Here is a 26,370-nt window from a genome sequence, read left to right as displayed (position 1 = left end):
TCAGTGGATGTTTTCTTTTTGGACCATTCTCTATAAACCCTACAGATTGTTCTGTGGACAAAATCAGTAATTTTAGAAATACTCAGACAGCGTGCCACATAAAGTCACTTAATTTCACCTTTCTTTCACATTCTGATGCTCAGTTTGAAATTTCGCAGGTTGTCTTGATCATGTCTACATGCCTAAATGTACTGAATTGGTTCCATGTTGTTGGCTGATTAGATATATATTTAGCTGAACGGGTGGACCTAAAGAAGTGGCCAGTGAGTGTAGAAAGGATCATGCAGAGAGAGACCCAAAGCACAGTACAGAGCAGCAATTTTTGGTTATTTAAATTCATTCTTAACGACTGAGTCATATTTTCTTCTTGTCATCCTTCAGTCTTACATTTCCACTTTAAAATATCACAGTGACACTGTAATTGTAAAATTAAAAAACACACAACAACCATAATATTATGCAAACGTATAGTCATACACAGTTTTCAAATGTATATAGGCTAATATAGTAATTTCTTTTGAGACTTTAAAATCAAATATTAACTACCGATTGCTTGTATTATACATTTAGAGGAGCTGGAGGACCACGGAGAAGCCTTGTGATTTTTTAAAATTATTATTAATAATAATATTTTTTCAGGAAAACCAAATGATAAAATTTCCTGTTTTTTTCCCTAGCAGCTTTATTCATTTTTCACTCTGACAAAGGGCTGGAAACTTGATCTGTCATGCTTAACGTAAAAGGAAATCTACACGCAGACTGTCTAATCGGTTTCCGAATCAATGACAGTGCTTAATATTCTGAACTACTCTAGCCAGTTTGGCGCTTCGTTGCCGTTTTAATCTTAAGTATTTGGCTTTCCCACTGACGCTGTCGTGGTTTAAGGCGTCAGTGGCAGAATCTATTAAATATTTGACAACCTGCCTCTATGGGGTGCGCTCTGCTCTTCTATCGATTGTTTGTGTCTAGTCAAAGATGGCGCCGTAACAGCCCAGGTTTGTTTTTCATGGGTGCAAAGTATGTTTAAGTGCATTAACCGAACGGCCCAGTTTACGAGATATCTTCAGTCAGCAGGCTACGTTTTCTGTCTTAACCGACCTTTTAGGTGAGCTCTTTTAGGTAAGTGTTGTAACTGAAAAATAGGAGAGTTATTTTTACACCGAGCAGCGAGCTGGCTAAACACCAAACTAATCTTAGCGGCTCGAGCCGGTTTTTTGACCCAGCTAACCTCACTAGCTAAAGCGAAATGTTAGCTGATCCTACATTGTGTATTTGTGTCAGGAGCTTCCGTGATCGCTTACAATACACTTTTTAGCTTTGCGGAACCAAATGTTTGCCAGCGAGTTAGACAAGACATCCCGTTTCTCACATGGTTGCTTGGTAACTTTTCTGAAGCTTTTATCCCTCATTAAATAAGCTAGCGCGACTTTGCTCTCTGCTTAATGGATTAATTTATGTCCTCTACTGAGTCACTGTAGCACACTGTAATCCCCGTTGCGCTCAGTACCAGAGAGATGTATTAATGTTTCCACACATCTACGTCGTGGCTGTCTTTTAACTGTCATTGCTGTTTAGCTTACTGTACGTAAGTAGCAATTACACCAAGGCAGTGATAATAGCTGGTTATCTAAACTGTGTTGCTGGTTTCGTTTAATTTTTTGTTGTTCAAAAACAGTGTTACCGAAAATCATTAAAGATTTCATGTAATATTTCAGTAAAACTGCAGTAAACGAGCCATGTGTTGCTTAACAGCTCTTACAGTGATGTGTGGAAACTACGTGAGTCACGGCACCTGTTAAAACACAGCTTCCTTTAATCCTTATGGGGTTTTTTTCATATTCATTCAGACAGATAATTTATTTATACACAACTATCTAGAAACACTCTACTTCTTTATGCTTCCAAGGAACCAGACTTTCTTTCATTCATTTATTTATTTATTTATTTATTTTTATTGGTCTTGAGCAGTAGTTCTCCAGGCTTTCTTACATTTTTCTGACACAAGTTTTTATTTGGACTCTGGCAGCTTTTTGAGTCGGTTTTAGCCCTTGTACATGATCATTTTCACAATGATGTTGGTTTTTAAATTTTGTTAAGACACTTAACACTAACCAGGTGATTCCCATAGAGCTATTAGCTGAAAACATATGACATATGTTAACATCTTGTGCAGTGTATCCTGCAATTTGAGGAAATCGGTTAAAAGAAGTTTTAGGCCTGTCACTTTTATCTGCCACAGATGAACCGTATCTTAAAGTCATGTCTTTAAGGAATAGGGGAAAAAACATCCTGTCAGTACTTGAAAGATGCATCTGGGACCTTCAGATGATCCATCTGCTCGTCGCTGCGCTCTCATTAGAAACATGCTCAGTGGAAGAATGGATGTCAGCATGTTTTACTTCTTAAAGAATGCAAAATTACACAAGAACAAGACTTAAAACCAGTGGAAGAACAAAATATTCTTACACAGTGATGAATCCAAATTTGAACATTTCAGTTCAAGTCGTCAGCAGTATATATGGAGGTGGTTGGGAGAGGTCCAACTGTGAGTTTCTACAGTCATCTGTGAAACATGTTGGAGGCTATGTCATGGTTTGTGACTGTGATGTTGGCAATAATGTAAAAGCTGATGAATTATTACTAACCTAATTAACAAACTGTGCAGTACTATCTGGAACGTATCTGATTGGTTCATTTTTAGCATGACCGTGTGTTTAAGAATAAAGGTGGTCATACCAAATATAGACTTCTAAGCTCACTTGCATTTAGAGGCATCTTTAGTCCTAAAATCTCCTTTGGCCATTATGTCACGTTAAATCAAAACATATTAAAAATTTTAATTGTAAGTGTCCATTTGATTTTCTTTGCTTGCAGACTGGTGTCATCCTTGTCAGTCAGAATGACCGACCCGGCTGTGAGGAGGGTGGTTAGTGATGTTATTCGCTCACCTGAGGATAAGCGGGAGTACAGGGGCCTGGAGTTTATCAATGGCCTGAAGGCAGTGCTCATCAGTGACCCGACCACAGACAAATCTTCAGCTGCTTTGGATGTCCACATAGGTAAATAGGTTTTAATTTTCTTTGTCCTGCCAGGTGACCATGATTTTTTTTCGTGTTCTATCACACCATTTGGAAAAGCAGACAATTTTCCCACATCATAATATAACTGTGCCTTGCTGACCAATATACTTTCATGCATAGAGTTGCCTCATTAGTTGCCAGATGTCTTTTAAGCTTTGGATGGGTATTTTTGATGTCTATTATCTAGTATTTCTGTTTGCAAACTAGATATGACATTATGTACTTATCTGGTTTCTCTATTATACCTTTTCACCAGCAAATAACATGTAACTGTTGTGACCCACAGCTTAAAGTTCTCACTGACTAAGCATTAGATAGTTGTTTTGAATGTCTGAGGAAGTTGTGAAATTCCTGTGACATTCTTTTTATCTGTTGAATAAAAATGATAAAGAATTTAGTCATGTACATCTCATTGTATATAAATCCTCCTGTTCTGGTGTCGTTACAGATCTGTTTTTCTCACCTGGCAAACATTAAAAGTCACAACTGTTGCATTGATGAAAGAGAAGCAGCACCATTAACTACATTTCTCTGGGAATTTCTTTCCAATTTGCAGGTTCTCTGTCTGACCCACCAAACATCTCAGGGCTTGCGCACTTTTGTGAACACATGCTGTTCCTGGGAACAGAGAAGTACCCCAAGGAGAACGAGTACAGCCAGTTCCTCAGTGAGCACGCAGGCAGCTCCAATGCCTTCACCAGCGGAGAACATACCAACTATTATTTTGATGTTTCCCATGAGCACTTGCAAGGAGCATTAGATAGGTATGTTGGTGTTCATTTGATGGTATTAATTTTGGCAGAAACATCAAAGTGATACATGATACACATTTAAAAGCTCAGTGGTCTTAAATTTCTAGTAGGTAGGTAGATAGATAGATAAAAAAATTTATATAAATTTTTTTTTTTTGGTGACATTGTCTAATTGTTCCCTTGTGCCATTCAAGCCACCTGGACTTCAGTGGTAGGAAAGAACTGTGAGGAGTGATCTGAATTATTGATGATGATTCCCTTGTGGAAAATTAAAGGATCATATAATTTAGTTAGTCAGCCTGTTTTTCCTATTCTTATTAAAAAATGTATACAGACTAGATATCTGAATATTATGGTTTTTCTTTTAAAATTATAGTTACTTAATTCAACAAACATTTCTAGGTTTTTAGGAGTTAAACTGTGAAAGATTATGAGTATTTTGGAGTGTGTATGTTAAGAATACAACATCTATTAAAATAAGTTTATGGTCCATTTCCTTTGCAATAATGTTGATTTTTTTTTTTTTTTTTTTTAAGCAGCCTCATGATGTGACAGAACTACAGTGATTACTTTTTACAGTATAATGGTTGCTGTGTACATCTTTAGATGCACACTATGAATTTTAGAGTGTGCTTAGCATTTCCTCATTTGCATGGCAGTTGCTCTGACTTTGTACTCTTGCAAAGCTTTTGTTCATTTTCCAAACGCATTTTCCAAAGTATAATCTGTATTTAATATAAACAAGATTGTACACACCAGAAAATGCTGAAAATCTGAACTCTATTAGTGTTATCACACACCTCTGTGGTTTTTCTACATGCTGAAATGTACTCCTTGATAACAGCAACTTCTGACCTTTGTAGGTTTGCCCAGTTCTTTCTGTGCCCATTGTTTGACGAGAGCTGCAAGGACCGCGAGGTGAACGCTGTGGACTCTGAGCATGAGAAAAACCTGATGAATGATGCCTGGAGGCTGTTTCAGTTGGAAAAGGCCACTGGCAACCCAAAACACCCTTTCAGTAAATTTGGAACAGGTAGAAACTGTTCTTGCCAGACTTCACTTTAAAACTATCTCATTACATCATTCATTCTGACTGCTTAGTCTATCGCATTTCAGTTGTTATAGCAGAATATTTTGACTGGAGAGCAAAACCGCCCTGCACAGAATATTTAAGCAAGAATTCCCTTCATAGGGTCGATATGATGTGTTTTAGATTTTGTATTAGACTACTAATATAGAGCAGAATCCAGTTGCATATGTGAACTCTGGCTAATATTTGATTAAATTAGGTTTACATTCATGCAGCCTACTTATTATAAGAGATGGCTGTTTTAGCCCAGCAATACTTCTTAATGGCTTTGGTTTTTTATTTTAAACATGAACTAATTTCATTTTGTTTTTTGAGAAAGCAGTTTAGGAGTTTTCTGATAGTCATTCCAGATCAGAGTGACTTATACTCAGAGCAGCTCTGAGCTCAAAATAGCCATCTGATGGCAGTCTTGAATTATACCGTCTGTATTCACATTGAGAACAAGAGAGGATCAGACGTATCTGAAAGCAGTGCACTCAGCAGACTAACATAGCTTCTCTTGACTGCTGCTTTGATGGTGTCTCTTTTAAAAAAAAAAAAAACACTTAGTTTGCCTTAGAAGTGCTTCACGTAGACTGTAGCACTTGTTTTAGGGGGTTGATTTTATAATATAGAAATTGATTATGGAATGTAATTTCACTGAATCTCACTACGGGAGTGTGTTGCCTTTTCTTAATTACATTAAAATGTACATTGCTGATCTTTTTTTTCCTTCTTCTTCTTCTTCTAGGAAATAAATTGACACTAGAGACCAGACCATCTAAAGAGGGGGTTGATGTCCGTCAGGAACTTCTGAAATTCCACTCCACGTATTACTCTTCTAACCTCATGGGACTGTGTGTGTTAGGAAGAGGTAAGATGACATTGCTCACGCATGTGATGTTTTAAATGTTGCAAAATAATCATCTGACCTGAACAATGTGCAAGTCATGCATGAATGTCGCCTGAATTCTAGTATTGCACATTTCATTGTAGAGCAAAACGATGTGTTGTTCTCAAATCAGCTGTGACAATGTGCCTTGGTGTCACTGCCAAAAACGAGAGACTTTCAAGATAACTTATCTGTTTCGTTCCATCGAATAACGTGAAAGTGATGAGAGACTTGAGTTACTGGCTTTTAGGGACATTAAACCTGTTGTCGAACATTTTTGACTTAGTGGTACCATGGACAAGTGCTGCTGCCATGCCTTAAAAAAAGAGATAATTTTGTATAAAGAAAGCTATATTAATGTATTTTCATTTATTAATAGATTTATATAAGTAATCTTAAGTTGCAAAATAACTTGAAATTAAAGCTTTAAAATGAGTAAATGAATGCTGGACTTGTAGACTTACCATCCTTCCAGTCCTTACAGGACACGTGATCCTGCATACCACAGTTCACCCACGCATGTAGTTACTAATTAGAAATAAAGATGTGTTATAAGTCATGTGGGTGTGGTATCATACAGATTTTTGTTTTTCTTTTCTTGTCCTCCTGTACTAAGCTGTATTAATCAGTGAGCGTTCTTAATATTTAAAACTTCAAGACTCAGTTTGATTTCAAAGTTGTTAGCTTCACTTTGTAGAGAAATATTTTGTAGCATTAAATCCTACTTAAAAATTGTGTTGGTTTGATAGAGTTTATATTACCTAGGAACACCTTGGGTTAATTATAAATATGACTCAAACACTACTAAAATGTATTACCTATCCAAATTAATACATTTTAGTAAGCTGAACTATTACTTCAAATACTCTTAGACAAAGAGCATGTAGATTTAAAAAAAAAAAAAAAAAACTAGATTTAAAAAAACAAAACAAAATACAAATGTTTAGTGCCAAATGTTCAGCAATATACTTTTAACTTAAAAGTTAACAGTGTCTAATTTCAAACCAGGATACACACAGTTCTTTGTGGCATTTGTTTTCCAGTCCATTATAGGCCTTTAAGAATGGCCTATAATCTGCTTTATTGTTAAAATACAGACTGCAAGCAAGGTTTACTTGAACCAGTTGGTTTGACAGCTAAAAGTTACAGGCTTGAAATGCTAATAGCTAGCCAATCAACTGTTTTGGGGTTTTGTTTTATTTTTTTTTAGGGGGGGACTTTATTGTAAATTCAGTATCTGTGATTTTTTTTTTATTTTTTATTTTTTTAAAACCCTTTGTTGGCAGAATCACTGGATGAGTTGACGGCCATGGTGGTTAAATTATTTGGAGAAGTGGAAAACAAAAACGTGCCTGTTCCAGAATTTCCCGAACACCCCTTCCAGGAACAACACCTTAAAGTCAGCTGCTTACTTCTCACTCCTTTACATTTTTACTGCATTGCAAAATGTCTGTAAACATTTTTTCCCCTAACATGTTACTGTGGGATTCATAAATTCTTCTGTTTACTACAGTCATTGACGTGTCAGATGAAAGAGCCCTTAGTAACACATTTCTGGTTGGTGGTGTTCTTCTTTTTTCCTGTTACAGCAATTCTACAAAGTGGTTCCCATCAAAGACATCAGAAATCTTTATGTGACTTTCCCCATCCCAGACCTACAGAAGTACTACAAATCAAACCCAGGACATTATCTGGGACATCTGATTGGTCACGAAGGACCTGGAAGTTTGTTATCTGAGCTGAAATCTAAAGGTAGCAGACTGCAAGCTGGTGACAAATATTATTAGAGCAAGTGATACACTTAGTAAAACCATATCCTAAAATATATGATTGGCTCCAAGGTTACTTAATTATGTGTTTTGTGACATAACAAAAAAAGTTTCATCATTGAACCATAAAATGTAACACCAGGAGACCTGTGTTCGTCTAATTTAGTGATTGGAATAGATGTAAATTTTCTTTTAGGACAGAAGCCTTCACAGTAACAGTTTCTTTTATCATAAAAATGAAAGAAACACCTTACTAAATTTTCACAATAATTACTTTCTAAGGCTGGGTGAACACACTTGTTGGAGGTCAGAAAGAGGGAGCCAGAGGATTCATGTTCTTCATCATCAATGTGGACTTGACTGAGGAGGGCCTCTGTAAGTCATGCATCTCACTACTTTACATGAATTGTACCTAGTTTGTGTGTTTTGCATGTGATTATGATCAATCCCAGTATGTGTAGGGAAAAGAAATGTAAATATTAAATCTCGGGGCATGATCTGTGTGTCACTGCAGTGCACGTTGAGGACATAATCTTCCACATGTTCCAGTACATCCAGAAACTACGTACTGAAGGGCCTCAAGAGTGGGTGTTTGAGGAGTGCAAGGTGATTTATGTTGTTAGTTCAGTGATGCTTTCTAAGAGTCGGTATAAACGGATTTCCTATTCCTCACTGTAAAAGCTAGTTTTAAAAAAGAAATTAGAATAGCATATGGATTCCATTATGTGCATCACAGTTAATAGATCTGGATCAATAAGCTAAATGAATGTAGTCATTGTATGTTTGGTGATTTCAGCTGTTACACCTTCAACCTTTTTGTCTCTCTATAGGATTTAAACAATGTTGCCTTCAGGTTCAAAGACAAGGAGCGTCCCCGTGGCTACACTTCCAAAATTGCAGGTTTACTACATGTAGGTCCCTCTTTTATCTGCAGTCATTGTTTCCAGGCAGCCTTGTCAGAATCAGGCTAGTTTTTATTTGTATCAAAATGCACACTATGTGATTGTTGCAGCAGGTGGAGTAAGGTACCAAATGTTTAATTTACTTTTGGGTTCTGGGGACAACAGTCTAAGGAGGAAACCCAAGACTTATCTCACATTAGCCAGTTTTTCCTGCTAATCCAGGGAGATAAAGAGTCCTTCTCTTGTCAGACAGGAGATCTCCAGTGAGTCTTGGGTAAGGGCATGCGGTCAAATGCATGCAAAATACCCACCCCTGCCGCTGTTTCTCACCCTAGTGCAGCTCCAAAGTGGAACAGAGTCCAGCCCTTCCCCAGGAGCTTTGTTCCAGAGCCCAAGCTATGTGTTGAGGCGAGCCCACTATATCCAGTTCATGTACCACAAGCAAGTACAGGGAAGCCGGGGATTGTGTTGGGACCTTCACCTTTGAAGGTCCCACTCAACAAGGGCCCCTACAGCCCTTTTAGACCCATGTAGGCTTCTTTGGGCAAAGGCCAGCTGGATCCCATGGGCTAAAGCACATGGCTCCAAAGTGGGGCCTTGGTCCTTTATTTTATTTATTTTATTTTTAATACAAGGGGTTGCTTTTGCATATTTAAGATGGAATACATGCACATCTCCATACATTTGGGAGCTTGCAGTCATTGTAAGATATTATGTAACAACTTTGTATATCTACTGTGCTACCAAAAACACAGTGAGGTTTTAATAGTAAATGAGATCCATCGTCGGTCCTTTTAAGTAGAAGTTTAGAATTTACTTTATGGAGGCCTTTTAAGCATTTGTGTTTTCAAGCAGTGCAATGCCAACAGCTTTCTTTGTGTGTCGTAGTACTACCCTCTCGAAGAAGTTCTAGCAGCAGAGTACCTCTTGGAAGAGTTCAGGCCAGATCTGATCGAGATGGTGCTGGACAAGCTGAGACCAGAACACGTCAGGTCAGTGTGACTTTGCAATGTGTAGTGATGCTCACTTTACCTTTTCTGTTACCAAGTAATAAACTGCACAAAACTAGAAGTAGATTGAGGCAATAACAACAGTTTTAAAAGAAGACTGTGAGTTTTGTGTTTATCAAGCGAAAAATAACCTGCTGATTAGATCATTTCTGCAGCAGTGAACTTGTTGGGCAAATTTCTGTTTGCTTCTTTTACTTTAATCTGAGTGTTTAACCGCTCAGAGGAAGATGTGGGCACATGGTGTGATAAACTTTAAGCTAAACTTTACAGCTGCAGTCCCACTTGGATAACTGGACTGAAATAAAAGTGGGCCTGGTGTAGCTTTAATTCATTTTCTGGGTTGCAGCTGCTGTGCCAAGCAAAGTCCAGACTTGTAACCGGTCCATTCCTTAATGCGTATTAAGGAGACGACAGCATGCAGTCATTGGTTGACCCTGACAGTTTGCATGCCAGTCTCTTCCTTTACTGAAGTGGCCATTTAATTCTGGGCTTTTGCCAAAACTGCTTTAAATTCATGAACGAATGCTTCTTTATTTATCCATCTCATTCCAGCTGCAAGTGAACTTACAGAGAAACACCATTTCCTTTTACACTGAGTCCTTCAACTTAAACTAAAACATACTGATGGGATAAATGTTCAAACTTAGGAAAAACCCGCACTCTGATGGTCTGACAGCTCCAGCCAAACAATGTGTCAATGGCTGTGCACCACCTGAAACATGATCGAAATGGAAAAGCACTCACATCTTGTGCAGATAACAGGCACTAAGTAGCACAGAGGGCTTTTTGTGTAGATCTATAATGTGACCTGTTGTCTTCTTACTTTTCCAGAGTTGCAGTGGTGTCAAAATCATTTGAAGGACAAACAGACATGACAGAAGAGTGGTACGGCACGCAGTACAAACAGGAGGCCATCTCTGAGGAGACCATCAAGGTGAATGATTGTGTCCAGTTTTTCTGCTGTGTAATCAGCGTATAACCGCTACATCAGTTATATAAGGCTCTGATTGTTTATCTTTTTCTGTTGTAGAAATGGGCAAATGCAGACCTCAACGGCAAATTCAAATTGCCAATGAAAAATGAGTTCATCCCTACAAACTTCGAGATCTACCCTCTTGAGAAAGACTCTCCGTCAGTTCCCACTTTAATCAAGGCAAGTGTTTTCTCTGCACAGCTCCATCATCAAAGTGTTGTCACTTTTCATTGTCTCACTGCACTGGACGGTCCCTGCTTACCTGCTTCTTCTGAAGTCTCTTATGCTTTCATATGGAAATGTGGTATTGTGATTTAGACATCAAGCATTAGTTGTTGTTATGTCAGGATCAGAGGAACTAAGCAGCTAATAAAAGCTTACATTTCCCATCTCTGTTGGAACAACTGAATAAAAGTTAGTATGGCTTTTCTTGTTTGTTGCTAAGAGACCTATTAAAGTAACACTGTTAGATTTCTGTGATTAAATGAGCGTCGTCTGCTTGTACAGTTTACCTTCTGCTTGCATTTCAATGCTTTACTTTGTTAAGACTTTCCATGAATATGAAATTAAGTTTGGTTTTCATTTCTTCCAGGACACTGCTATGAGCAAGGTGTGGTTCAAGCAGGATGACAAATTCTTCCTCCCCAAGGCTTGCCTGAACTTTGAGTTCTTCAGGTGAGTAGTAAATACAGAGGATTTGTTCTGCAGCTGGAGTGTGGACGCAAATTCTTACCAAGTAAATTGTGTCTCTTAAGATTAACTCAATAATGAGAAATAGTAAATGTACTGCTGCTACAACAGTGCATAATTAGCTTTAAAGTAATCAGATAACAAAGTGCAAAAATAATTATCAAAATATTCATTTATTAGTGTCATCAGGTTTCCCAATATGATATGGAGACACACATTTTCTCTGAAGTTGTGTCAGATGTAAAATTGCCAAAGTTACCTACTTTGGTGACCCCTTGTGACAAGGGAGCAACTAAAAGTAGCTTTTACGACTGTACCGGAGAGTAGATCTCATATTGGTTACACTTAAAATGCAGATCTTCTGGAAAATAAGTCCAGGTTTGACTGTGGATGGTCACAGGTCAGCATGTTAAAAGCAACAAAGTTAAATGAGTGCCATGTGTAACTCCACATAAATGGACACACCATTCTACTGGTTGTCTTCTTTATTCAAGGCAGGTGGCTCTTCCCTTGTTCAGTGTTGATTTAATTTAGTAGGATTAAATGCTTCTGGAATTAGCTACTGTGTAATATAGGATCGTTTGGATTAACTTGGATCAGCTTCTTGACAAACACTGCCAAACCCTTCTAGGTGGGACTGCAATTAGACAGTATTAGTCTGTAAGTAATTCCACTGTTATACTGCTGACAGCTACAGTTAATTATATGTTCATAAATTGTGAAACATGCTACACAGTAGTTGCAGTTTGCATCAGCTCGTGCAGCTTTATTTGTATGCTTTGTGTGACATTTTCTCTACAGCCCGTTTGCGTACGTGGACCCATTGCATTGTAACATGGCATATTTATACCTGGAGCTCCTCAAGGACTCCCTCAACGAGTATGCATATGCAGCCGAGCTAGCTGGCTTGAACTATGACCTCCAAAATACCGTCTATGGGATGTATGTAAGTATTCATAATCCCTCCCCATCTCCAACCTCATGCCGCCTTCCCTTTATTATCCTCAAACTGGGCTACAGTGGCTCAGGCAGGCCTGGGTCAATAGCTGACGTTAACCTTTCAATCTGACCGCGTCTGTGGCCAGACTGCAAGTTACAATAACAGGAAACTGCTGTATATTAAAAGTTAATTGTTTGTTATTGTTTGACATGCTTGATCATTTGAGACGGTTTTGTAGAGATTTTGAACCTGCGTGTGTTTTACATCACCTTCTAACCTGTACCCGGCTGGCATAGTATCTGTTTTATTTACAACTCCCTCTTTTATAACTGCTCATCAACCTCCTGTTAAAACACCATGCCTACCTGTGAGGGCTGTTATTCTCTCCATATCAAATCATCCTTTAGGTGTGCTGGGGTTAAACACACACCTGTAATTAAGGCATCAGGTTTGAAAGTCAGCCACTATTCTTCCATCAAAACGTTTTTGTCAGTCAGTGCAGAACAGAAAGCCGGTCATGTGGCTGCATATACATACTCTTCATTATCATTCTTCTCATATGTGTTTTTATTTGGTGTTGGGCAACACTTGATTCCCAACAAACATATTTATTTGTTTCATTTCTTTCTTTTTTTCCTTCCATTAGTCGCTACCTTTACGCAGACCCCCTGCACTGCAACATGACCTACTTGTTGCTCAGGTTACTGAAGGATGATTTAAAAGAGTATACATATGCAGCCCGCCTGGCTGGGCTGGTGTATGGTGTAGCCTCAGGGATGAATGCCATCCTCGTAAGTAAGCCGTTTGAAGTCTGGAGGGAAGATGGGGTGCCAGTGAAGGCTGCACTTTGAGGCTTTAACAGAGTGAAAATAACTTGGCGGTTGTGGTTTCTATACTCTTGATTGTGTGAAATCCTCCTTGTTCAGTCTGAGAGAGAAGTCTAATATGCATTTGCTTGCAAATAACAAAACTGGGAGTGACATCACTCCTTTGTTCTGAGATATGTGGAACGCGGCATTAAATTTAAAGATCTGTGCAGGTTTATCTAGGAGGTTTAACATCCTTAGGAGTGTATCACTAAATCAGGTGTTTTTCTGTTTCCTTGATTTATGAATGAGCAATTTGCTTGTGTGCGTATGTCTGAGATTTAATGTTGTACATCAAAGTAATGGCCTGAATCAATCTGGTTTGCTGTGGTGTTGTCTCTCCAGTGTTCTTTAAAACCTGTTGGCTTCTAACAACTCTTCAGCTGTCATAATGACCAACTAACCTGCATTCATTAGCTCCCTTCTCACCTGTGAATTCATGACTGTGGTGTGTCCTTACAGAGGGCTGTGTAGCTGTGTGATGGGCTGCAAGTAATTGATCTGTGTCAGCAGTATTAGTGTGGATGCTGGCCGTTTGTCAAGGTTAACAATGTTTGGAGAGATTACTTTTAACAGGTGTCACTGCAGGGGCTTGGCCACAAGGTGAGGTGAGCTGTGGGATGAAAGTGACAGTGAAGCCCTGGGAGGTTATGCTGAATCCTGAAGGGCCATTAGGTGTGCGTGATGCAGGAAAATTCATTTATGCCCAAGCACGTGCAGTAAACTCAGGCAGAACATTGACATTCTTTTTGTTTTTGAGTATCTAGAGATTCAGATTATTGTTCACCATGAGGAGTCGGTCTAATCTGGAAAGATTTTCTTCACAATAGTTTGGCCAGCCCACGATTGAATTAAATGGAGAACACATTCATGTATTCATGGTAGCAAATGAATGCAAAACCTTCAATAACAACAAATGTTAACTGTTATGCTAATAAGCTTAATGTATCCTTTTGTCTGTTGATGATGTGCCGCCTGTCTCCTGTCACTGTGTGCTGCAGCTGTCTGTTAAAGGCTACAGTGACAAACAGCACATCCTGCTGAAGAAGATCATCGAGAAGATGGCCACTTTTGAGATAGACGAGAAGCGCTTTGACATCATCAAGGAAGCCGTAAGTTCAGACTCACTGACTCAGTAATAGTTTAGCTTCCAGTCTCAGTTTTAATGGTGATCTGATTCTGCCTTCTTTCTTTCTGCAGTACATGAGGTCTTTGAATAACTTCAGAGCTGAGCAGCCTCACCAGCATGCCATGTACTACCTCCGTCTTCTAATGACCGAGGTCGCTTGGACCAAAGATGAGCTCAGAGAGGCTCTAGATGGTGAGACTCTTAATGTTTCTCTTCTGTCTCAGCAGGAATGCTTACTAGCTGCTTTTTCATCTGTGGACTAAACAGAGTTAATTGAAACACAGAATTCAGAGCATTTCTTACATTTTAAAAAAACAACTTGTTTTTGGAGTGGTAGAAAACCAAGCATGTGTGGAACTTCCACAGGCATTTTCCAGACTCACTGAAAGGTCAGTTCAGGTCCCAGGATGGTGCAGTAGTTGGCGCAACCCACTCGCAGGGAGGTTCCTGGGAAGAAGGTTCCAACTCCTTTCTGTGTGGAGTTGGCATGTTTTTCCTGTGCTCCCTGACTTCTTCCCACAGTCCAAAGACATGCATTTTTGGTAAAGTGGTGACTCTAAATTGGCCCTGAATGTGAAGTACTTGAAGCGTGTGGACTAAACCCAGTAAAGCAATCAAATTGACCTGAATTACTCTAGTCAAGTCTCAGAACAGGTCAAATTTAACCCAGACACTGTAAAGGTTAAATAACATAGCTGCAGTGAAAAATGTAAAACTATCACTGAAGGTTTCAGGTTTCTGCACACAGTAGAGGCCTCTCCTCTCACCTTGGGTCTTTTCTTCTTTTCAGTTTTTCTCCTTTAATTCTCATTTAAATGCTGAAGCTGTCCTCTAGCAGTTGCTTCCCTAGCTGCAGTCTTTCCCATGCACAGTGCCAGTCTGGAGCCTGCAGGGCAGCTTGTTTAAAAAAAATAAAAAATTCTGATTTTTAACCATGGAGCTTACACAGAGTATCCTCAGATTCACACGAGACTCAATTAACCTGCTGGGTCAGGACCTGGAGCTCAGTCACCTGGGCCTCCAGTTAGCACTGCTTGTTTTTGTTATCAGTCCCTTTAGCCCGCCGTCCTCCTCTGTCTGGAATCTCTGAGACACTGTGAGTGTCATGACTTAAATTTAAACTTTTATGCACATGTAACTGAATCTTTAGGTATGATTTTTACCACCATGCAATGTGATGTGCTGATTTCTTAATGGCAGGAAGACTGTCCGATGAAATTGCCACACTCAGCAGTTATTCTTTTAATCAGTCTGTTACCAGCCTTGGAAAATTACTCTTTGATTGATTGCTTTTGCCTGTGATCTGTATTGTAGATGTAACTCTCCCACGCCTTAAGGCCTTCATACCTCAGCTGTTGTCACGGTTACATATTGAAGCCCTTCTTCATGGCAACATCACCAAGGAGGTTTGTTTGGAGTCACTACTTATTACTACTTATTTATCCATATCGCAGAGGTTTATTGTCTCATAAGATCCTGTGAACCAGCTGCACTTCAACCTGCTCGTCGGAGAATAACACTCATAAAATGGAGGAATGATCCCTTTTGTGATCATCAAATTATAATAATGACCAGCTTCTCTAACAGCAAAAGATGAACTAACTGAAGGGTTTATGTGAGAAGGTTTGTACTCTGAGGTTTTATGATAGTTGGGAATCCAGGTAGTAAAGAAGCCATATAGACGAAAAGGAAAAGGGCCAAACAAAACTGATTTAGTTATATCAGTGGAAAAATTTATAGATAAACATAAACTACTCACCGAGAGTCAGTACGGATTCAGATCAAGCAGATCAACATCATTGGCACTATTAGATTCAATAGAATAATCACAAATTCCATAGACAAAAAGCAATATGTGGCTGGGTTATTCATAGACTTGACAAAGGCATTTGACACTATAGATCATGATATATTAATAAGAAAACTGGAACATTATGGTGTCAAAGGGGTAGCTTTAGATTGGGTCCGGAGTTATTTAGGTGACAGGAAGCAGTTTGTGAAATTAAATGGTGGTTGCTCCTTATGTATGGACATTGCTTGTGGTGTACCCCAAGGGTCAGTTTTGGGTCCAAAATTCTTCAACTTGTACATTAACAACATCTGTAAAGTGTCCAAAGTATTAAAAATGGTACTCTTTGCTGACGATACAAACAGTTTTTGCTCTGGTGAAGATCTGCAGAATTTATTGGAGGATATGACTAATGAAATAAGTAAAGTGAAGTTCTGGCTTGATAAAAACAAATTATCATTAAATTTGAATAAATCTAAACTTATGTTATTTGGAAATAGTAGTTTAAATACAAATGCAAAGATTCAAATAAATGGTCTTGATATTGAAAGAGTCAGTGAAAATAAATTTCTGGGGGTAATAATAGATGAAAAACTTAACTAGAGAGCTCACGTAAGATATTCATTCCAAAGTATCACAAAGCATTGCAATACTAAACAAGGCAAAACAGGTATTCGACAGAACATCACTTCATATTCTATACTGTTCACTGGTTTCACCATACTTAAGCTATTGTGCAGAGGTCTGGGGCAATAGCTATAAAACCACATTACATTCACTTTTTACTCTTCAAAAAAAAAGCAATTCGAATCATCCACAATGCAGGTTATAGGGAACATACAAACTCACTATTTTTGCAGTCTGAAATATATACTCTATACTCACTATACTCACTATACTCTAGTGAAATTCCAAACAGCACAAATTCTATTCAAAGCAAAAAATAAAGAACTGCCAGGTAATATTCAGAGTATGTTTTTTTTGAAAGAAGGAAGTTATAATTTAAGGGATTTTTGTAACTTCAAAACAGGGAAGGTACGTACAACAAGAAAAGGCTTTTGTTTCTGTTCATGGAGTGAAACTATGGAACAGTCTGAATATGGAATTAAAGCAATGTCCAAACATAAAACTGTTCAAAAAGAGTTATAAAAATATGATCTTCTCGAACTATAAAGAAAAGGAAAATATTGAAATTAAGTGAATGTCTCTATTTTTAAAAAAAACAAAAACAAAAATAAAACTCATGATGTGATATTATAGTATATAGTATATCAGAAATCTGTTCACTATTTTTATTACAAATTATATCAGTAAGGAAGCTGACTAAATATTAACTGATAATTTATGGCAAAGGGGTGGGATTAAATAAGTGTTTACTTCTTCCCACTCCCTTTCAACATGTAAATTAATCAGAACATTTTTTTGTGTGTATTTTGTATAGTATTTTTTCTCTCTCTTATTTTCTTTTTTAAATGTACCTGTATATTGTTCACATGTTGAAATAAATTACCAATCATATCACAATTAATGTTATAAAATATACAATGTTTAATTTTTTAAGGAAATTCCTTTGGCAAAATGTCTACACTGTATATCAGTGAAGTCAAGATGCTTACCACGCATATTGAGAATAACTTCTATCACAGTGCTCACAAGTGCTCCTAAAAAGAACCTGCTGGTTATTTTGAGTAATGTAGTAAATGGTGGTAGGTACAATAAATGTAAAATTCTTGAATCTCTAACAAATGTTTTTCTGAGAGTTCAGCTGGTGTTACTCAAGAGTTTGTGGACTGAAATGTTTGAATTTCATTTCCATCTGTCACTCCTCTAGTCTGCTCTTGGCATGATGCAAATGGTGGAGGACACGCTCATTGAGCATGCTCACACAAAGCCTCTCCTCCCGAGCCAGCTGATTCGCTACAGAGAGGTGCAGGTTCCAGACGGTAGGTCCTCTACTCCTCCAAACCACATACACAAACGCACACACACACGCACAGACACACACACACACACACACACACAGATTAAGCACTGTAAATCTTCATCTGCCAGTCATGACTGTCTCCACGGCGACCACGCAGATGGGTTCTTGTCCAACGCTCTCGCCCTCGTCATCAGTGACGCCATCGTGTGTTTGTCGAAAGAAGACCTGATTAAATTCAGCATCCCACATTTACCTCAAAGGAACATAATGGCCACTGAGTGGAAATGGACGTCATTGGCTACAATACATACACACCTTACTGTCAGCAGCTCAGACAATGAACACACACAGGCAAACCTGCACTGCCTTTCACATCACATTAGGAAAGCTGAATGATGTGGAGGAGAAAAGCAGAGCTATAAATTATACAGAAAATTATCAACAGTTTCCCTGTGACTCAACAAAGTCTACAATGAGAAACTCACATTTTCACACATCACATTAGTATTTTGAGTATTCAAAGGATGCATCCGACCGCAATGTCGAGCTATTGCTTGCTTCAGTGTGTGTGGAACTTTTGACATGTTGAGAACAATGAGTTCGGTGCTCAGGGAGCGTCAGGTCCAGAGTGCTCAGTCAGCATGTGCATAAAGACACCTGCATTACCCAGCCTGCACTCGTCCTGCATTCAGAGCAGACTCGATCACAGTGGATTTAAACAAACTAGAGTTATTGCTGTTGGCATTCAACGGGCTGTTTCTGTCTTACTGAAGTGTCCCCTGTCCTCTATCTGAACTGTGCTGGTTTTACTGTACAGTACTTATCTATGGCTCAAGCAATGTACTGAAGTTCAGCTGTAAAACTACAATGAAACAGCTCATGTGCTTTTTGTAGGAATTGCTTGTGCAAGTTTCTAATGCAGCACTGAAAGACCTGATTAAGTGTACAGCACAGCTGGTGAAATTCATTTCTAAGCTTATCAGAGTTCATGAGTCAGTGGATTTTGGGTTAATGAAAAGGATTGTGCTTTAAATGACTTCAGATGGTTTTGCTCACTCACATGCCAAGTTTAGTTCTCAGCGTATCTCAGTGAGGTCCTGTTGAACCTTCACAGACCAAAAAGCAAAGCCAGAAGAATTACAGGTGCTCATATTTTTACATCTAGTCTTTCTGTTTCCTGTTTTTAGTCTGTTTGATATTGCATGTAACTGATTAAGTACAAAAAGAAGGCGAGTAAATGGGGTCAAAGTTGATAAATGAATTTTTAAAAAAAAACCAAACTAATAAAATACATTGATGTGAAGTGTCATTCAGTTTCCCCATAAAATGAAATGGTTTTTATCGCCACATGAATGAAGGCGGTCCAGTTATTTTGCTTTGTGGGGATTTTTTGGTGATGTTTGTTTGTGGTCATCTTTTCATAGCGTGTATATGATTTGTCTTCCATGATTACAGCATAAATGTATATTCTTGTGTTCCTCTCAGGTGGCTGGTATGTTTACCAGCAAAGGAATGAGGTACACAACAATTGTGGCATCGAAATCTACTACCAAACAGACATGCAGACCACCCACGACAACATGCTGCTAGAGCTGTTCTGTCAGATCATCTCTGAGCCCTGCTTCAACACACTGAGAACCAAAGAACAGCTGGGTGAGGCTGCAAAACACACATGATAGGGCATGACACAGAACGTGGGTACCTTTTTCCAGACCATTTCAAGTTTATACAAACAGTGTCAGCTTTATCAAGTTTATAATTTATATTATTCATGCATCTAGTTGGTCCACAGTGGAATGGTTTACAAAAACCTTTCTGGAACAGTGTTTACAGCAGTCTGGAGCTCTTACCTACTTCCTCTCTTAATCCCCCAAAAGGCTACATTGTCTTCAGCGGGCCACGGCGGGCTAATGGAGTGCAAGGGCTGCGTTTCATCATCCAGTCGGAGAAGGCGCCCCACTACCTGGAGAGCCGAGTGGAAGCCTTCCTGTGTACTATGGAGAAAGCTGTGGAGGAAATGAGCGAGGAAGCCTTCCAGAAACACATCCAAGCCCTGGCCATCCGCCGCCTGGACAAACCGAAGAAGCTGTCCGCTGAGTGTGCTAAATACTGGGGAGAGATCATCTCTCAGCAGTACAATTTTGATAGAGGTGAGGCTTCCCAACAGTCCAGTTCACCTCTCTGATAACTCTTAATTATGTTTAGTTTAGTTTGCAGGCCAAATGGGTTTTTCCTGATCTACCAGCTTGTGTAACACAAAAAGACAGCAATCCGCCCAGTTGTGGCAAATGGCTGCCCCTCCCTGGGCCTGGTTCAGCCAGAGGTTTCTTCCTTTAATCGTATATAAAAGGATAATTAAAATAGCCCACCTTATTTAATCATGGATTCACTCTTGAGTCCATCTTTTAAGCATTGCAAACTGGAACTATTGTCTTTTTCTTTCTTTTCTTTTCTTTTCTTTTCTTTTCTATTTTTTTTTTTTTTTTTTTTTTTTTTATTGAATTAATTTACTTCTGTTTTTCCTGCTGTTTTGCAGACAACATTGAAGTGGCGTATCTGAAGACGTTGACAAAAGAAAACGTAATGGAGTTTTACAGAGTAAGTAGTACAGCTTTATGTCTCATGATGCCTCTTCCTTGGAAGACTTTTAACAGCATGAGACATGTCCTTGTGTCTCATGCTGGATTGCTCAGTCTGACATCTGTTTGAGACAAAACTATTTGTAGCTTTTTTTAGGGTAACTGTAGCAACTCCTAATCATAGTTTAGACACTGGCAGGTTCGTTAAGCAGGATCAATTTGTGCACTAGATGAGATTCAGTTCATTTACTCAGCTGCTACCTGCAGCTCCCTGGTCAGCATACCTGTCAAAGTGACCACGCCCCTCGCTGTAAGCCTGATGAAGTTTCAAAGGATACATTATGAATAGGGCTGCCACAAACAATTATTTTGGTAGTCGACTAGTCACAGATTATTTTTGCGATTAGTCGACTAATCAGATCATGCATCCATTGGACGTAAAACGTACAGCTTATTGCACCAGCATGCATCTGCTCTTATATAACTATCATTAGCTTACAGCTTTAAGTGTTTAACTCAGACGTCTGCTCCTTGCTATCTAAAATATAACAGGACATCGGAGTATATTCTCGAGCATCTCACACTTCTGATAATCAGTTGTCTTCTTGATGTTTATTCAGCTGTGTAAAAACTATAACTTTAATCTCAGCCAAACCGATTTACTCAGGAACAAATAAAATACTAAAAAAAAACCAAACAATAACATTTTGAAGTTATCTAAGTGACATATATATCATGTTTAACCTGAGTAGCAAAAGACGGCGGTGGGTTTGAAAACGATTTCCGTCAACTATTAAATTAGTCGTCGACAATTTTGATAGTTGATGTAATCGTGACTAGTGGACTAATCGTGGCCGCCCTAATTATGAAAAGTTTGGCCACTCAAAGAACTACAGTTTTTCATCAGCATCTTTATTTTCAAATGTCACATATCCTCGCCCCCACGTTTTGCACTGCTTAAAGAATATATGTCAGACAAAACTCCATTAGTATCTACTCAGGTTGACTCTGCTCGACATGTTTTGAGGGTATTCCATCAGGTGGTAGTACCTGGTACTAGGTACTTTTTTTAGTACCTTTTCAACCGGAGTTCATAGCTATCAGAGCTGATCTGAAAATGTCACATCAATAGACTGCATGTCATCGATTGGGTAGTCAGTAGCATCACTCGATGAGTAACGAGTGTTTTCTGTATGAAAATCATATTTACCATTTCTGAAACCCAGCATAAGAGAAATGGCTACACAGAAACAACACTGTGGTCCCCATGTCTGACAGAAAGCCACAGACTTGGCAGCAGGTATAACATCGCCTCCAGGTCCACCTCTGTTGTAGCGTTCATGTCACATACGTGACGTCACGGGATGTTCGGTTGCGTTGCTAATAATGACCCCACACACATTAGGTGGTACTCGATTGTAATGGAAAACGAGTCGAGCTGAGTTGCATAAAGCTGATCCGAGAAGGAACTAATGGGAAAAAGGACTTTATTCAGCACCACCTACTCTGTTTGTGTGTTCACACATACACAGATCCGCTGCATTCATTCTGCCCTCCTAGCTTTCATCTCATCCAGCCTCCTGCTTCTATTCATAGCTGTGGAGGTGACACTGACACAGGACGCTCACAGCATATCAGCGGCAATAATGACAGCCAGCCGGCTTGTTTCGGGGGGATAAAGAGCCCAAGGACACCTGGCCCCAGAAAGAATTGGCATTATCGGAGCCCTGCAGAAACCATTACAGCCCCCATGCAGTAAACCTAATGCATTTCTAATGTCATATCAGCAGCAATCACACAAGCTGCGTCTTTTCTTTTTTTATTATTATTTAATTTCTGGCATCCACAGTTGACGGCGTCTGACTGCAGATGAGCCAAATGTTCAGTCTAATATAATCCTCCATCCAGAGTCAGAGATGAAGCCCGACTGTGTCGCTAAATCTCCACAGGGCTGTCACAACTGATCACACACTCAGTGGGGAAACACACACAGCCATCCTGTCTGTGCTGGGTTTCTTTTCTGTGGTAGCAAAGCTCCTTCCCAAAAGTGATGAGTCATTCCATTAATGGAGGGAATAGTTTCTGGTGATGATGTTCCCTGACAACCTCCATGCATCATCCTCACCTGTCTGTCTGTCTATCCAGGAGCGACTGACGGTCGAAGCCCCAAAGAGACACAAAGTGTCGGTGCACGTGCTGTCCAGGGAGATGGACACCTGTGAGTATCTGTAGACACAAGATGATAACATGGGCTTCATGTAGACACCCCCTGAGGTCACTCACTGACAGTCTGACCTGTCTGTGTGTACATCAGGTCCAGTAGTGGGAGAGTTCCCCGCTCAGAATGATGTCAACCTGGCTCCTGCTCCTTCCCTGCCACAGGTAAGGATCAAACTTTTTCTTTTTTCTTGATATGCACTTACGAGGACATTATACTACCACTGTTCTATTGAAATATAAAAAAATGTCCTCATATGTGGATCTCATTTTTCTCAGAAACAAAAATTGGGTTAAAAAAAAAAAAATCTGGTAATTATTTGTTTCCAAGCAAAGAGAAATTAAAAATGCATGCCATGAAAGAGTTCGGGTCTTAGGAGGTTAAATGTGAAAAGGTGACAATAACCAGGACATCCCAATACATCTCATCTGTGTCTGTTAACCAATAACTGAAGGGTAGAACTGCGAGCCACACCATTAACCTGGGTTGATTTGTAGCTTGTCTGTGTCTCGCACACCAAATTGCTCAAATAGATGTTATCATCACTTTTTTTTTTTTAATATAAATTAAAATTCTTCACTCTGACATTTTTTGTTTGTTAATCATCAGCTTGTGTCAAATGAGGTGGACATACCTTTCAATTGCATCTTCTTCTTGCTATTCTAGCCATGCTCAGTGACGACATTCAGGCAGCTCCTTTAATGTCCTGGAGGCCTCTTGGCAGCCTCTTTTGATCAGTTTTTCCTTTTCTCCATTTGTTGATGACAGTATTCATTGTGTTCTGTAGTGTCTAATACTTTGTCCAAACTTATAACATGTCATTTAGAAAGAGAACACCATTTGTTTGTTTCTGGACTATTTCTGGAGTTTCTGGAGGGGGTCGTTTTTCAGCCTCCCTTTGATCTGATCTTTTTTGCAGCCCACAGTGATTCAAGACATGACGGAGTTCAAGAGGAGTCTGCCTCTGTTCCCCCTGGTCAAACCTCACATCAACTTCATGGCAGCCAAACTGTGAGCGAGGCCGGCAGGTCGACACAGCAGGGAGGCACGGAGGACGGCCCTGCTCTTTTTCACATCTAACCACTTCACCTCCTCCTGCCACTAGGAAGACCTTCATCTGACGGAGCCTGCATGAGTGTGTGTTTGTTTGCGTGGATGCATGTTGAATGCGAGGGTGTGCACGTGTAGCAGGGAGGAGCCACTCAAAGAGGAAACAAAAGAATCACAAAGTTGTTGACGTAGCTGTGATAATTATAGAGGTAACACCAGAATCACCTCATGTAACGTCTCTAATAGGAGACGTAAGCTCACGCTTCACAGCACTGTGTAGGCTGCTGTAGATGAAAAAGAAGCAAAACGACAAAAAAAAAGAAAAAAGCTGAGGGCCAGGACCCTTTAATGAGTTCAAGTGTACTGCAGAAGCTTCACAGTAGGAGGCTTTTTATTTGGATTATTCAGAGACATCCTGCTTTGAGGATGGATTGTGGGTTTATTGTGATGAGCTGTTGAGGTTAAAGACAGTAGCTCCATGAAGGTTTTTGCTTTTATTTGTTTGGACTGGTGTGTTTGTAACTCTGAGAGGAACCACAGCTCTCCTGGGGGGGAGAAATCCCAGAAGATGCACTCGGGAAAATGAAATCTTTTAAGTCAAATTTCTGAATTTTAACGTGTTTGCCTGTAAACTGCTAAAATATTGGGATCCTATGAGGAGCTGTTTTTAAATTGCTAACCACTAAACCATGCCCGTACATTTCTTCTTTTTTAATGCGTTTCACAGTAGTATGTCACTCAGACATCTCAGGGGTATGTCCATGCTGTTTTGTTTTTTATTATTCAATTTTATTAGTAATTAAAAAATAAACATTTAGTCTGTCATCTACATTAGTACGTTATTCAATTTACAGTGTGATCGGTTTCTGAAAACTGAAAAGTAACGGCTGTAGAGACATTTTGTTTCTCTCTGATAAAGCTTTGGGGAGGTCGTCAGGATCCATTCACTCTGCATGAGAGACTTTCTGCAGCTGCTGCCTTCAGATTAGTTTGTATCCTGGTCTGATTTGAGGCACAATCCTGGAGGATCCATCCTGTCCCCAGCATAATTCTGGGTGAGCATTAGCTCTTAAAGCATAGATGTCAAACAAAGCAGCTTGAACTTTTTCTCTAAAAACAAGAAAACATTTCATATTGATGTCTGAAGGCGAGAGTTTGGTAAAACGCTCCAGTCTGGATCCTTTTACCGAAATATATGCACTTCTCTCACTAAGCAATAAACTCAGTGCTGTGCAGAGGAAACAGCGTGGGCCTAAACCCCAGAGAGGACCGCCTCCTGCCTGATTGCTTTGTTGGCCCTGCATGGTGCAGTGCTAACGTGACCTGCTCTCTTGGTGCTAACCAGTTTCACAGTGTAAAAACTACTGCTGGTGGAGCCACGAATCTTAATTTATGTTTTCCCATTCCCCTAACATATCTGCTCTCAGGTAGAGTTCATGAATAGTCCTGCTTTTTCAAAAGTTTCTTAAATATTTCCCGGCATTTTACTGTCTCAATTAGATCCAAACTATTTCATTTTTTTAAGTTCAAACAAGTCCTCTTCATTATCAACTTCTACTGCTTTAAAAGGCACTATATTACCTTGTGGTGAAAACCCAAAGAACCAGCAGCAGAAGCATGCCTTAGTCTATTACTTACACAGCATGTAGCTCCACAGCGTCTCGGGAGAGCCGGTGATAAAGCAGTTTTCACACAGCATTCTAGATGAAACCAATGTTACATATCAGGCTTGGGCGGGCCGTGCACTGTTTGACGTGAATTACCTAGTGAGTGGTTTTCATTTAGAAATTCAAATTTTTAATTTTTGGATGTATTTAGCAACTCAGAATGACTGTGATTGGCTGGTGGGGGGCATGGGCAGGTGAAGAGTGCTGAGTTTGGTCTTTTTATGTTTCTTGTGTGTTTCTAATTAATAAACAGCTGAATGGAAGCTTGTCTGTCGCACTTTTCCAGTCTCAACACATGCACGTCAACATTTGGAAAATACATTTATTCACAGAGCTCATACTGTAGAAGTCTAACGTTAGAAGCATCGTGTGCAGTTCAGCCTCTTGACATAGAGGAGATCTGATGGGAAAGGTTTAGTCTGCAGATCTCACAACACCTGTACAGAAGTTGACATGTGCAGGTTAAATATTCCAGGTGGTTTGTTATACAGTGTGTTAAACAGGCTCTCTCACTCAGATTCTCATCTCAGCAATAACTTGTTAATTCAAAGCCACGTTATTTACACATGAACAAAGGAGTTTGATACATTAGGCTTCACGTCTTATAAACCAAACTGTTTTGGTCGGTTTACTCAAATCACAGAGCTCTATATTTATCCGTCCTAATATCTCAACATTTCAATACATTTGCCAGAAATTGTGGATAAACTTGAACATTACCTCACAGTATATAACTGAAACAGGAGCACTGTGATGGAGTTTGAAAATTGGAGATGACTTAGGCACCAGGGTTTTATCCTGCTCACCAAAGCCATGTGCAAAACAATTGTGATCATGCTTGTTGACAGTGTAAGTGTATTTGGACCCACCAGGTCCTCTGCAAGTTCGAGTTGACGCTGCTGAACATGAGTTTCCCTACGATGGTGGGGAAGACCAGGGCGCCGCACAGGATCCGTGTGGCCCACATATGGTCTTCCAATATCCTCTGCGGGGATCCGAGGAACTGGACAGCCGATCCCTGCACACACACGAGTATTAGTTTTATTCCTGCATAAACCTGAGGGCAGCCGA

The 26,370-nt window shown here is 39.5% G+C and overlaps 1 protein-coding gene across 5 annotated transcripts; it reads left to right on the top strand.

The window, feature by feature from the left end:
• The first annotated feature begins 972 nt into the window (after window positions 1-972).
• On the top strand, window positions 973-25,562 carry LOC146505015 (insulin-degrading enzyme). 5 transcript variants are annotated; one of them, XM_085183457.1, is made up of 25 exons: window positions 973-995; window positions 2,875-3,059; window positions 3,637-3,844; window positions 4,696-4,865; window positions 5,653-5,775; window positions 7,080-7,192; window positions 7,383-7,545; window positions 7,845-7,937; window positions 8,077-8,168; window positions 8,393-8,473; window positions 9,353-9,456; window positions 10,306-10,408; window positions 10,505-10,627; window positions 11,040-11,122; window positions 11,939-12,083; window positions 13,945-14,055; window positions 14,144-14,264; window positions 15,387-15,478; window positions 17,693-17,804; window positions 19,271-19,438; window positions 19,663-19,935; window positions 20,322-20,383; window positions 22,510-22,582; window positions 22,679-22,746; window positions 23,502-25,562. In XM_085183457.1, the coding sequence occupies exons 2-25, from the start codon at window positions 2,900-2,902 to the stop codon at window positions 23,595-23,597; spliced, it is 2,937 nt and encodes a 978-aa protein (XP_085039583.1). In that variant the 5' UTR covers window positions 973-995; window positions 2,875-2,899; the 3' UTR covers window positions 23,598-25,562. The 5 variants fall into 5 exon arrangements, with proteins under 5 accessions (XP_085039583.1, XP_085039581.1, XP_085039580.1 ...); XM_085183455.1 differs by having other exon boundaries at window positions 979-1,119; XM_085183454.1 differs by lacking the exon at window positions 11,939-12,083 and adding an exon at window positions 12,724-12,868 and having other exon boundaries at window positions 986-1,105.
• The last annotated feature ends 808 nt before the right edge of the window (window positions 25,563-26,370 follow it).

Source organism: Neolamprologus multifasciatus, chromosome 13 (assembly GCF_963576455.1).
Source record: "Neolamprologus multifasciatus chromosome 13, fNeoMul1.2, whole genome shotgun sequence".
NCBI lineage: Eukaryota > Metazoa > Chordata > Actinopteri > Cichliformes > Cichlidae > Neolamprologus > Neolamprologus multifasciatus.
Note: the sequence above shows the minus strand (reverse complement) of the source record. Positions and strands in the feature narration are given on the sequence as shown.